Consider the following 12,576-nt stretch of genomic DNA (forward strand, 5'->3'; position numbering starts at 1 on the left):
TCAGAGCAGAGGAAGCACTTAATTCTACCCATCTCTCTTGCTTTTAGGATCTTCACTTTATTTTTTGTCTAGTATATCTTTTTGACTTAAATCATTTTCTGCTAGGAATATCTAATTGGGTGTCAGTAACAAAATATTTTTAGTTCTGAAAGAATATTACTGGTTTGGCTTTGTTTTCTTGTTTACCTCATCTATACACTTCCATTATGTGAAAGTGTAAATGTCAGCAACTTTCCTGATATTTAGAAGATACTTGTTGGCATTTTTAGTTTGAATTTATCAGTAGAGTGAATGAATGCATTTTTCATTATTGTAAAAGCAGCAAGCCTAACCGTAAGAGAATCTACTGTGCAAGTACAGTTAGCCTTTGCAAAATGCCACTTTTCAGCATTTATGACTTCTGTGCTCTGTGCCTGGGTATATCATGGGGCAGATGTCTTAGAATTTTGGTTGAACATCCTTTTCGGTGTCCTCCAATGTTGCCACATGAATTATGATGCTTAATGATGTACTGAGTGCTTATAATAAATCCCTCAATATATCAGATAGCTCAAACTATCTCAAACTTGGGAGGTTTTATAGCTATAGCTGTAGATATAGGTTTATTTTATAAAGTGCCTGATTGCCCTTTCATGTCTATTTCCAAAAAGAATTCAGCTCTCTATTTTTATACTTCTTTTGTAGAATACCTACAATGACAATTTTTAAGCCACATACCAGATTTACCATATTGCTATTTTTGAGCCATGGTCTAGAATATTCTTTGCTGAAATCGTCCCTAAATTCACTACTATATAGTTCATATTTGGAAAATGATTATTTTCCTCTGAACCCATTTTCAGCTTAGATTGTCTGAGGCAGGAGAATGGGCATCTGTTAGAGTAAGGATTCTAGATTGTACCCTCTGCCACTCAGCTTTACTACTGAAGGTCCGTCTCTTAGCTTTTCCTGGAGCTAATTTTCGTCTCAACTCCAAAATGATCTTTTCATTCAAATCCTGCTCTGAGATGGAGAGATGGGCTCTTTGGGTGGACTGAGAGTCACCAAAACATCCTTGGTGGGCAGATGTAGGTATCAAATTCATCAAAACGAACCCAGCATCTGAGTCAAGAGGTTGACTATAAATATAAACAAATAAGAAATAAATGAGGTCGAGGGTATGGTGGTGTCTGAAGATAAGTGGAGGGAGGAATCTGGAGGACCTACCTTGCCTTAAGAAAGGCTTATGGCTTGCTTTCCTGTTCCAACTGAAATGGTGGGTGTGCCTGGGTCAACCCTCAAGTAGAACAAACTCTTTTCACTCTTGATGTTCTTCTTTGTGTTTTTGAATTTGTTTTATTCTCCAACCTAGAAAGTGTTTCTTCAGCTTTAACGTGGGGCATTTTAGATATTTTCTGGCTCTGTTCTATATATGGAAGAATGTCACCAGACAGAAGGAACACTAATATTCGTTTAGGTGAATTGGCAAGCAAATTAGCTCACAGCGTTTGAAAGTTGAGAAATGAAATTACATACAAATTTTTCTTTTTTCCACAATACTAATGAGTACTTTATTAAAAAAAAAAAAAGCTCAATTCTGGGTTGTATCAAATAAATTCTATTGACTAAATCTGCTAGTTTGTTGTCATGACAACCTTCACATGGAGCTAATTAGAAGTTAAGTAGGACACTTCTAAAAGAGATCAATTCTGGTCTGGAATTGGACAGGATTTCATAGCTTCCATAATCTAATATATTTATTTCTATTAACAGTATAGATTGTTGGTGGGTTATTGAATATAAGGGTGAAGAAAATGTGTCTTTGGTTGATATGGGGGGAAGGTAGTGAATCTTGTTTTCCTCTTCACTCCTTTTTATGTATTTCCCCCCAAAACCCTAGGGTCCAGAATAAGCCAAGAACTTCAGAACACATATATTAATTTAAGATGTATTGGGAGGGCTACAGAACAGGTGTTCCAATCACTGTTGGCTTGAAAACCTTGTGTGTCCTTTTTTCTAAAGTGAACAACACTGGCTCTGAATGGCTGAGTTATTTTAATCTGTCATTCACAGTTAACGGGAGTGTTCAGAGCCTGTCAGGTGTTCTAAAGCATATGGAAGATGCAAACCACCCTGATTTTAAGATGCATACACCTTATTTGGAATGATAGCATACTGATATGAAAAGTTTAAAATATGTTTGCCAAGTCTCCTAAGGTTAGTTCAGCAAACATTTATGAAATGCCTGATTGTAAGACAATTAAAATTAATATATAGGGAGTATATCCCAACTATTAAAGTACTGTGAGAACACAGAGCAAGACACAATTGGAAATTAGCATCAATTCACAAATTCTTTTTGAGGAACTATTATGTGCAAACTATTTCCAGGCTTGAGGAGGTGAGAATATACAGAAATCAATATAACCAGGTCCCTGTCACAGAGGAGCTTAATCAATGTACGAGTATGGCCATAGGTACGCAGATGTCATTCCTAATGAGCCCAGCCACCCAGTAGCTCTGTCTTAAGAAAGTGTGGCAGTCAGTCTGATGTCCAAAACCATTGAAAATAATCTAAATCTTTCCAGTCTCTTATAGGAACATCCCAGGGAGAATCCTTTACAATACACAGAAAAGTTTCTCGTAAATCCTCTTTTTCCCAGCTGTCTTGCCCTCATAGCTCTCTGGCATCCATAGCAGCTCTCTAACATCTGTCTCATTTGGCTCAAACTCCTACACCTTTTCCTCCAACTCAGTCTACATAGAGATTTTTGTTTCTTTTCTCCTTCCCAGTCTGGCTCAGCAATTTATTATGTCGTTCAACTTAGTACCTCTGGCTTCAGTTTTCCTATTTCCCCATTATCTACATTCTACACTGTATAGACAGGTAGAGTTGTAGAATACTTCCTTCTTGGCAGTGGGGTTATTGATGCAAACTCTTCTAACTGATTGTATTTAAAGTCTCATTTACATAGATCGTGTGTGTGTGTGTGTGTGTGCGTGTGTAGAAAGTTGAGCTAGACTTTGTGCTTGCTTAAATAGCTCACACAGCATTTTCTAGCCCTTCTAGACTGAAATTAAGGCCATGTTTCCTTGCATCCCCAAATATCCTGTATTGGTTAGGCAATTAGCTGATTACTTGTCTCTTCCTCTCTCTTGACTGTGAATTCCTTTGCTCAGAGGGCTTATTCATCATTATATCGCCAATATCTAGCCCAGTAACTGAACCTTAGTGCTTCCTTAATAGTTTGTGAAACTTCTAGTTGGAGACCTGTGGAGAAAACTCATTCCAGACTGCGAATACAGCAAGAGATGAGATATGAAGTCATGGAACTGAATCTCATATTCAGGGAACAATAAGACGTCTGTTGTGGCAGAAGTACAGGGTGAATGTAGCGGGAGATGGCGCAGGAAGGCTGGGTGGAATTATGTGCTTCCTCTGCTCTGATCTCACCACCAAGTGCTGTAGGAGTCTGTCTCTCCAATTGCCCTCACTAGGCCATGAACTCCTTATGGGCTCTCTGTGTTTTGTTCATCTCCTATTCCTCCTTCGTGGCCTATAGGAGGAATTTGATTGATGTTGAATGGATAAATGGTGAAAGGATTTGTTCTGTAAGAGAGGGCTGTGGGAAAGCAGGGCTGGATCTTGAGGGCTAGGACAAGGTAGGGGCAGCACCTCACCCGGAAGGGCAGCTCATGATCCACCCTATGATTTGCCAAGACAATCATGGTGGCATGTGAAGGAGAGATGAGGGAAGCAAGAGTTTGGAGGCTGGAAAGCAACTTAGGAAGTTTTTTTCCCCCCACCCACATTATAGATGAAGGAAAATGATGATTTCAACTAAATCTAAGAATCGGCTTTAATATCTTGAAGTCACTCAGAGGGCCACTACTCATAGAAATAGCAGATGTTCTTTTTAAGGGAGAAGTGGCAAAGACTGAGCAAGGGTCATTCTGTGCCCTCCCAGCCCCTCGCTAGCTGCAGCACTCATGCATCCAACCGCTTTCTGGCTGGTACTGGTGAGCTCCCTGCCTTCCCCTTCTTCATCTCTGTGGTAGCAAGGTCACACGAGAACTCACTATCCCAACCTCCAGTCAGCCAATTTCAGAACATGTGTATGCGGTTTACCTCAAGTAATGCCAGACTAAAAGGATGTCATTGAAGCAAAATTTCTGTTTGAAGAATGTTGAGCTGAAGCAGGGCAAGGCGTTTTTCAGGTAGCATTGCTCTCTTCATCTGTGATGTGAATTGATTAATGACATAGACAGTGTCATTTCGTTTCATGGCTCTTAATGAAATCCTTAAAATAACCCTTCATGCTGTTGTTGAAATCTTTTATTTAGACAGAAAGCATACCTTACCTAAGCACTCAATTGGAAAATACAGGTAAATAAGGGGTATATAGGAGTGGATGTGTGTTCCCCTCTATCTGGAAAAGTGGACCAGGGTCCTGGCAAGATCAGCACAGGACACTGGTGTACCCTGACTAGTGCTGGGTAGTCTGCCTGTCCTCCATCATTTTTAGACCCATAGAAGCTGGCCCACTTCTAGCCATGATCACTTCCTACCCAAACTGTTTGAGTAGTGTCCTAGTTGATTTCTGTCTCTTTCCAGTGCAGTTCACTTTTAAACTGTGGTCAAATTATCTTTTCAAAGCAATCTCTACCATTATTCCCTCAGTCCAGTCCTGCTCTATTCTCTATACAATAAAATCCAAATTCCTTACTTTTACATGACCTGTTAACAATTTACCTCTCCGGTGAGAACTCTCACTGCCATGGTTCCTATACACACCTGCAATGAAGATCATATCACCATATCAGCAAATTCCTTGTGTTCCTTGAATGTCCCCTGTTCATTGCTTATGTATGGCTCCCCCCACCCTACCCTTCCTACAATGCCCTGGTCCCCAATCTCTACCAGTTGAAGTTGCAGTATTTTTTCAAGGCTCAGTTCTTATGACCTTTCCTCCAGGAAGTCTTCCATGTTTCTACTACTAAGAATTATTCTCTCCCACATCTAGGATCCTAGACCATGTCATAACTACCTGTGTTCTGAGCACATTCTGCTTGGTATTTTATTTAGTTGTATATGAATCTGTTTTTCTGAGTAATTATAATATTGGGAGGAGAGGGTCTGTTTCTTCATCTTTGTGTTCCACAGCATCTAATATAATGCCTTGATTATATTTGTTAAATTGAAATATCTATGGTTTTAGAACCCTGAAATTTGGCCTTTTCCTTGTTTTTGCATTTGTTTAAACTTAGATATAATGGAGTTTTGGGGCTTTGAGTTCAGGTGTTGTTTGCTTTTTTATTTCAAGGTTTTAACCAGTATTGCTTAGTTATTTAAAAATTAATGCACTTTTATCATTTTAGTATTCTAAATGCTGGTAAATGTGTGTGTATATATAAAAAATATATAATAATATATATTATTAATTTATATATTTATATATTATGTTATATATTAATGTATATATTATGTATTATATTATATATTAATTTATATATTTATATATTATAATATGTAATATATTGTATATTATATATTTACATATAACGTAATATATATTATTATATAATGTAATATTTATATAATATATTATCTAACATAACTAATATATAATATAATTAATACAATATATTATATAATATATAATATATTATATAATATTTAATATTATATAATATATAATATATATAAAATATTATACAATGTAATATATTATATTATATAATGTGATATATTATATAATATAATATATGATATATAATATATCATATATTATATTATATAATATGTAATATATATTATATATTATTACATAATATATACATATTAGGTTTCTATATTATATATTATATAGTATATATACTATATATTATATATACTATATATTATATATTATATAAATAATATATAATATATAATATATAAATTATATATAATATATAAATTATATATTATATATAAATTATATATAATATATAAATTATATATAATATATGTTTATATTTAATATATATTTATATCAAATATAAATATATATTTTTATATTATATTATATATTATATTTATTATATATTATTTTATATTATATTTATATTATATTATATTTATATATTATATAAATATTACATTATATAATATATATCATATGTTATATATTAAATATATAAAATATAATATATAATATATTGCATATTATAATATATAAATTAATATATAATATATAAATTAATATATAACACAACATATTAATATATAAATTAATATATAACACAATATATTAATATATAAATTAATATATAACACAATATATTAATATATTATATAATATATAAATTAATATATAACAATATATTAATATATTATATGATATATAATTATATATAATATATATTATACATACTAATATATATTATATATAATATATTATACATATTAATATATTAATATATAATTATATAATATACTTATATATTATATACTTATATACTTATATATTATATATTATACATTATATACTTATATACTTATATATTATATATTATACATTATATATAATTAATATAATATGTAATATATAATTAAGTAATATATAATTATATATAATATATCATTAAATAATATATAATTATCTATTATATATCATTAAATAATATATAATTATCTATTATATATCATTAAATAATATATAATTATCTATTATATATCATTAAATAATATATAATTATCTATTATATATCATTAAATAATATATAATTATCTATTATATATCATTAAATAATATATAATTATCTATTATATATCATTAAATAATATATAATTATCATCTATTATATATCATTAAATAATATATAATTATTATATATCATTAAATAATATATAATTATTATATATCATTAAATAGTATATAATTATTATATATCATTAAATAGTATGTAATTATCTATTATATATCATTAAATAGTATGTAATTATCTATTATATATCATTAAATAATATGTGATTACCTATTATATATCATTAAATAATATATGATTACCTATTATATATAGTAGGTAATTATATATTATATATAATTAAATATAATATTTAATTATATATTATGTATATTATCAGAAAAACAAATTTTTTCTTCCTTCAGTACCAGACACTGGCCACATTGTGAAGTAGGCATAGTTAATTTCTGACAATTACGTAGTTATGACTTCTTCAGTTGTAAGTGAGGAAAAAACTATTTATACTAACTGAAGTCAATTAGATTTGGTAGGGAGGTAGTGTTTGTCAGGATGAGTTGAGTATGGTCACGCACAGACAAAGACTGGAACCTGAAACAGTGGACTCACAGAAATTTGAACTGGCGAATCAGGAGCCAAGACTGTGCTCAGCCCTGCAGGTGGCGTGAGTTCTCACTCATCTCCATCTTCTCCTCTGTCTTCTCCCACATTGGCCTAATGGCTGCCTTCTCCAACTCCGCATCTGGACCTTTCAGCTCATGCAGTCAATACTGATTGTATGTCTCTTCTGTTGTTCTTGCTTACATGAAATCATATGATAGGGAATCTGACAGATTCAACGTGTCTATGGGTAGGTCCCTTGTGGACTGGGTGTCCACATATGAACATGGCTGCATCCATGCAGCAGGGCTAGTGTCATCATGCTATTGACTCTCTTCCTTTTCATTCACTCTTCCCCTGTCTTCCATAATTCCCAGTCATTCTTCTCTGCTGCAAGCCCTTTCAGGGATCTGAAACTCTTCATTCCAGGGCTCTCTTCTCAGAAGAAAAGTAATTTTTCAAAACCTTATTTAGAAAAATAATTATTTTCGAAATCTTATTTTGTACAATTAGATACAATTCAAAGGAGCCTAATTACCTAAGGGGTTATGACTTCTGAGCCCTCTGTCTTATCCTGGGAACAAAGGTTAGATAATGATCAAGAAAAGACAAATGAAATAGTTTATAATTAAATAGGTAATATTTAGGTTTCTAATAATATCAACCTCACTGTATTACTATCTTCTTATTTCTAGGACATGATTATTCAGTGTTGCTCTGAAATAGCATCTCTGTTTTTGAATGATAAAGAGCCAACACCACTATCCGAGGTATGCATTTTTCCTTTAAAATTGTATCTAATTCACTCACAAGTATTATTGCTATGAAATGGAAATATAGAAAACATCTAATTGTAAGTATCAAGGGCCTAACCCTCCTTATTAATGTGAAAAAGTGATAAACATGAGTTTACAATAACACGTTATTTTGGTTAAAAAAATTCTGTGTTCAAAAAACATTCAACTAATACAAAGAACTATAAAGAGGATCATTTTTAAAGTCACCTCAAATCTACCATTCACAGAATAACCCCTATTAACATTTAGAGTATATCTAGAATTTTCCCTATGTACAGATAAACTTCAGAATTTTTATATCAATGGTATCATACTTTACCTGCATTCTGTCACTTGCTTTTTTCATCGAATAATAATTTTATGGATAAATTTTTATGTGAAAGTCTACTTTGTCATATTTAATGCCTGCATAATGGTTTCTTTTATGTATTTGTTGTGTCAGGTGCCATTTACATCACTAGATCTTTATTGATGGGTCCTGCAGTTGACTGATCCTAGTACATACATATTTCATTCTTCTGTATTACCTCTTCAGAGTTAATTCTTAGGGATTGGATTTGGAGTAAAAAAGTATATGTACATTTTTATTATAAAATATAATATAAAATTTAAAGTTTTAACCATTTTAAGTGTACAGTTCAGTGGCCTTAAGTATATTCACAATGTTGTGCAACCGTCACCACTGTCTATCACTGTCCAGAACTTTTTCATCATTCCAAATAGAAACTTTGTATCCATTAAACAATAATTCCTCAATTCCTCCTCCCCGACCACCCCAGCTCCTGGTAACCTCTATTCTACTTTCTGTCTCTACAAATTTGTCTATTCTAGAGACCTCATATTAGAATCATACAATATTTGTCCTTTAGTGTCTGGCTTATTTCACTTAGCATAATGTTTTCAAAGTTATCCGCGTTGTAACATGTCCTAGTATTTTATTCCTTCTTAAGATTGACTAATATTCCATTGTATGTATATACCACTTTTCTTCATGGATTTACCTGTTACTGGACATTTGGGTTGTTTCCACTTTTGGCTATTGTAAGTAATATTGCTATGAACATTAGTGTACAAATCTAAAGCCTTGATTTCAAATCTTTAGCGCAATTGCTGAATCATATGGTAATTCTATGTTTAACCTTTCGAAGCACTTCCAGATAGTTTTCCTGAGCAGCTGTACAATTTTATGCTACCACCAACAATGCATAGAGGTTCCGATTTCTCTGCATTCTCTCCAAGACTTTTTATTTTCTGTTTGTGTGTGTGCTTAATAGTAGTCATCCTAGTGGGTGTGAAGTGGTATCTTATTGTGATTTTGATTTGCATTTCCTTAATGAGTAATGATGTTGAGCATCGTTTCATGGGCTTATTGACCATTTGCATATCTTCTTTAGATAAATATCTCTTCAAGTATTCACCCATTTTAAAATTGGTATATACACTTTGATATATTACAGCAAATTAATCCTCCAGAAATGTGGCACCAACATTTCTCTCCTATCAATAGTAGATGAGAGCACCATTTACCCACATATTCATCTCTACTAGTTTTCTGGGTTTGTTTTTTGTTTTTCTTGAAATGGAATCTTGCTCTGTCACCCAGGCTGGAGTGCAGTGGTGTGATCTTGGTTCACTGCAACCTCCACTTGCTGGGTTCAAGTGATTCTTCTGCCTCAGCATCTCGAGTAGCTGGGACTACAAGCAAGCGCCCCACACCTGGCTAATTTTTTTTTTTAGTAGCGATAGGCTTTCACCATGTTGACCAGGCTGGTCTTCTACTTCTGACCTCAAGTGATCTGCCTGCCTTGGTTTCCCAAAGTGCTGGGATTACAGGTGTGAGCCGCTGAGCCCAGCCCATCTACACTAGTTTTCCTCCTCCTCTTCTAATGGTTGAAAGCGTGACAAGTGAAAAATAGTATATCATTATTGTATTTTTATTGTTAGTAAGGCTAAGTATAGTTCTTATGTTGGTTGGCATTCGTGTTTCTCATTTAGCAAAATGGTATTTATTCATTTAGTCAGTTCACAGATGTTTAGAAGAACTATCTCTGTGTCAGAAACTCCTTTCTGTGCATTGAAGAGCTAGCTGTGAACCAGCAACAAAGATTCCACTCTCCTAGAGCTACTATTTTCGTGGCAGGAAATAGACAGTAAAGAAATCGATAAACGAGATAATTTTAGATTTTGTTAAGTGCTATGTAGGAAGAAAACAGAGTGATATGTTAGAGTAGGGGTCAGCAAACTATAGCCTATGAGCTGTATCTGGTGACTGCCTGTTTTATAAATAAAGTTTTATTGGACACAGCCTTGTTAATTCATTTACTTATGATCTATAGTTGCTTTCACACTACAAAAGCAGAGTTGGGTAATTTTGGCATAGACTGTATGGCCTACAAAGCCTAACTTATTTATTATCTCACCCTTTACAGAAAAGGTTTGCTGGTCCCTGTGACAGAGAGTGACAGGGAACGGGGTCACAGCTTAGACAGGGTGGTCAGGGAAGACTGAAGACTTCTCTGAGGAAGTGACATTTGAAGTGAGACCTGAAATATTATACTGTATTTTTCCCATTAGCTCATTAGCTTCCTGGGGGCAGAGGTGATGCTATCTTCATCTTTGAGTTCTTACAGTGCCTTGTACACCACATCTCTTGGTCATTGGTTCTGGAATTGAATTGAATTTCCTTTCGTTTTGAACATCTGAAATTTAATCTTTGCTTCACTTATTCATTTGGCCATTTATGTCCTTTTCCCACTGTTTAAACAGGGAACTTAATTGTTTATTATGGAAATGTAGAGACTTACTGTGGTAGACCACTGATAATAAAATCAAGCTTAAGTCTAATTTTGGATAAATTGTGGTTAAAAATAGGTCTCATCTTGAATTGTAACTCCCACAATTCCCATGTTTCATGAGAGGAACCCAGTGGGAGGTAATTGAATCATGGGGGTGGTTCTTTCCCATGCTGTTCTCCTGATAGTGAATAAGTCTCATGAGATCTGGTGGTTTTAAAAATGGGAGTTTCCCTGCATGAGCTCTCTCTCTTTGCCTGCTGTCATCCATGTAAGACATGACTTGTTCCTCCTTGCCTTCCACCATGATTGTGAGGCCTCCCTGGGGAACAATAAGTTCTTTAAAGCTTTTTCTTTTGTAAAATATATATATATATATGTTATAAAAAAGAATTTGTTATAATAAAATGTATGATTTATGATGTCAATAGGCCTTGGTTTCTGACAGGTCTAGATTGGAATCTCAGCCTTGAGTCTTGTTAGTTGTGTGAACTTGGGCAAGTTATTTAACTTCTCTAAGCCTCAGTTTTCTCATATGTAAAAAAGTACAAATTCCAACCTCTCACAGTTGTTGTGAAGATTAAAGTAGATAATGTATTTTCAGTATTTGTCATAAGGCCTAGTAAAAATAATTGTTTAGGAAATATTAGCTATATAATAATCATCATCATCATTATTATCATCATGCCCACTATGGTTTTACCCTCCGTGTGTGAATTCTTCATCCCCTAGTCAACTAGTTTTAAGAACAAGTTTAGAATCCAAGTTTGTTTTGAAATATTTATAGGAAAGGAAAGGACAAATGTTAAAGGTATTATTTTCTTTGCCTATAATTTGGATTATTGTTGAATCCTGTAAGAATTAGGTCTATGTGCAGGATCTCAACATGAGATCCTAGTGGTGAAAGTGCTGCCCATCCAAGATGGAAGATGGCTTCCAGCTAACTTCCACTGAAAACAAGACTCACCAACAGTACTGGGATAGTAAATGGTTAGGCAAATGAAATTACATGCCTTCATGAAGCTGTTTTTGTCACTAGCAGGAGATCTTGCTGTGCAATTTGGTTCCTTACTGAACATACCTATTACAAATTACCTTTGCCTATGTTAACTCTTCCTAATTAAAATAAATATTGACATGCACAGCTTGTGACAAAAAGAAACTGAGAATAGCAGAAAGATGAAGGAAGGGAGCAAGTGCCCCATGCTTTCCTTCTTAGTGATTAATCATGGAATGTCAATAACCATTACATATGATTTCTGGTGAGGCAGCAATAAAAAGCATTTTTAATTGCCTGTGTAGGTTCAAATTGTTGCAGTTTCTAAGTTGTCAGGTAGGATTCAAACATGATGCTAAAAATATTCTTGTTCTCATGGTGACTGACCGTGGAATGGGCTAAGTTCTTTAACAGAATCTCCTATCTGTCGGTAATTATTGACCACCAGGTACATATAGAACATTGGTATAGATACTTTTGTTGCTGCAAAGGCAGTGTAGATTAAAGTTCCTGTAGTTAGCAAAATGAAATAGTTTCATATTGGTTCGCATGATACAGATAAATTTGCCTAATCAATTACACATGCATACGTGTGTGTGTGTGTGTGTGTGTGATTTGAACAAACTAGATTCATACAGAATCAGTATGGAGAGGAGGTTCCTAG

At 33.4% G+C, this 12,576-nt stretch overlaps 1 protein-coding gene across 2 annotated transcripts in view; it reads left to right on the top strand.

Moving 5' to 3' along the window:
* CFAP54 (cilia and flagella associated protein 54) overlaps positions 1 to 12,576 on the top strand; it is a 386,261-nt gene that overhangs the window by 331,246 nt on the left and 42,439 nt on the right. For both annotated transcript variants that reach the window (XM_055237476.1, XM_055237478.1), the window contains one exon: positions 8,022 to 8,096. In XM_055237476.1, the coding sequence (XP_055093451.1) occupies positions 8,022 to 8,096 (75 nt within the window). The remainder of the gene's footprint in view (positions 1 to 8,021; positions 8,097 to 12,576) is intronic.

Source organism: Symphalangus syndactylus, chromosome 13 (assembly GCF_028878055.3).
Source record: "Symphalangus syndactylus isolate Jambi chromosome 13, NHGRI_mSymSyn1-v2.1_pri, whole genome shotgun sequence".
In the NCBI taxonomy this organism is placed as follows: Eukaryota; Metazoa; Chordata; class Mammalia; order Primates; family Hylobatidae; genus Symphalangus; species Symphalangus syndactylus.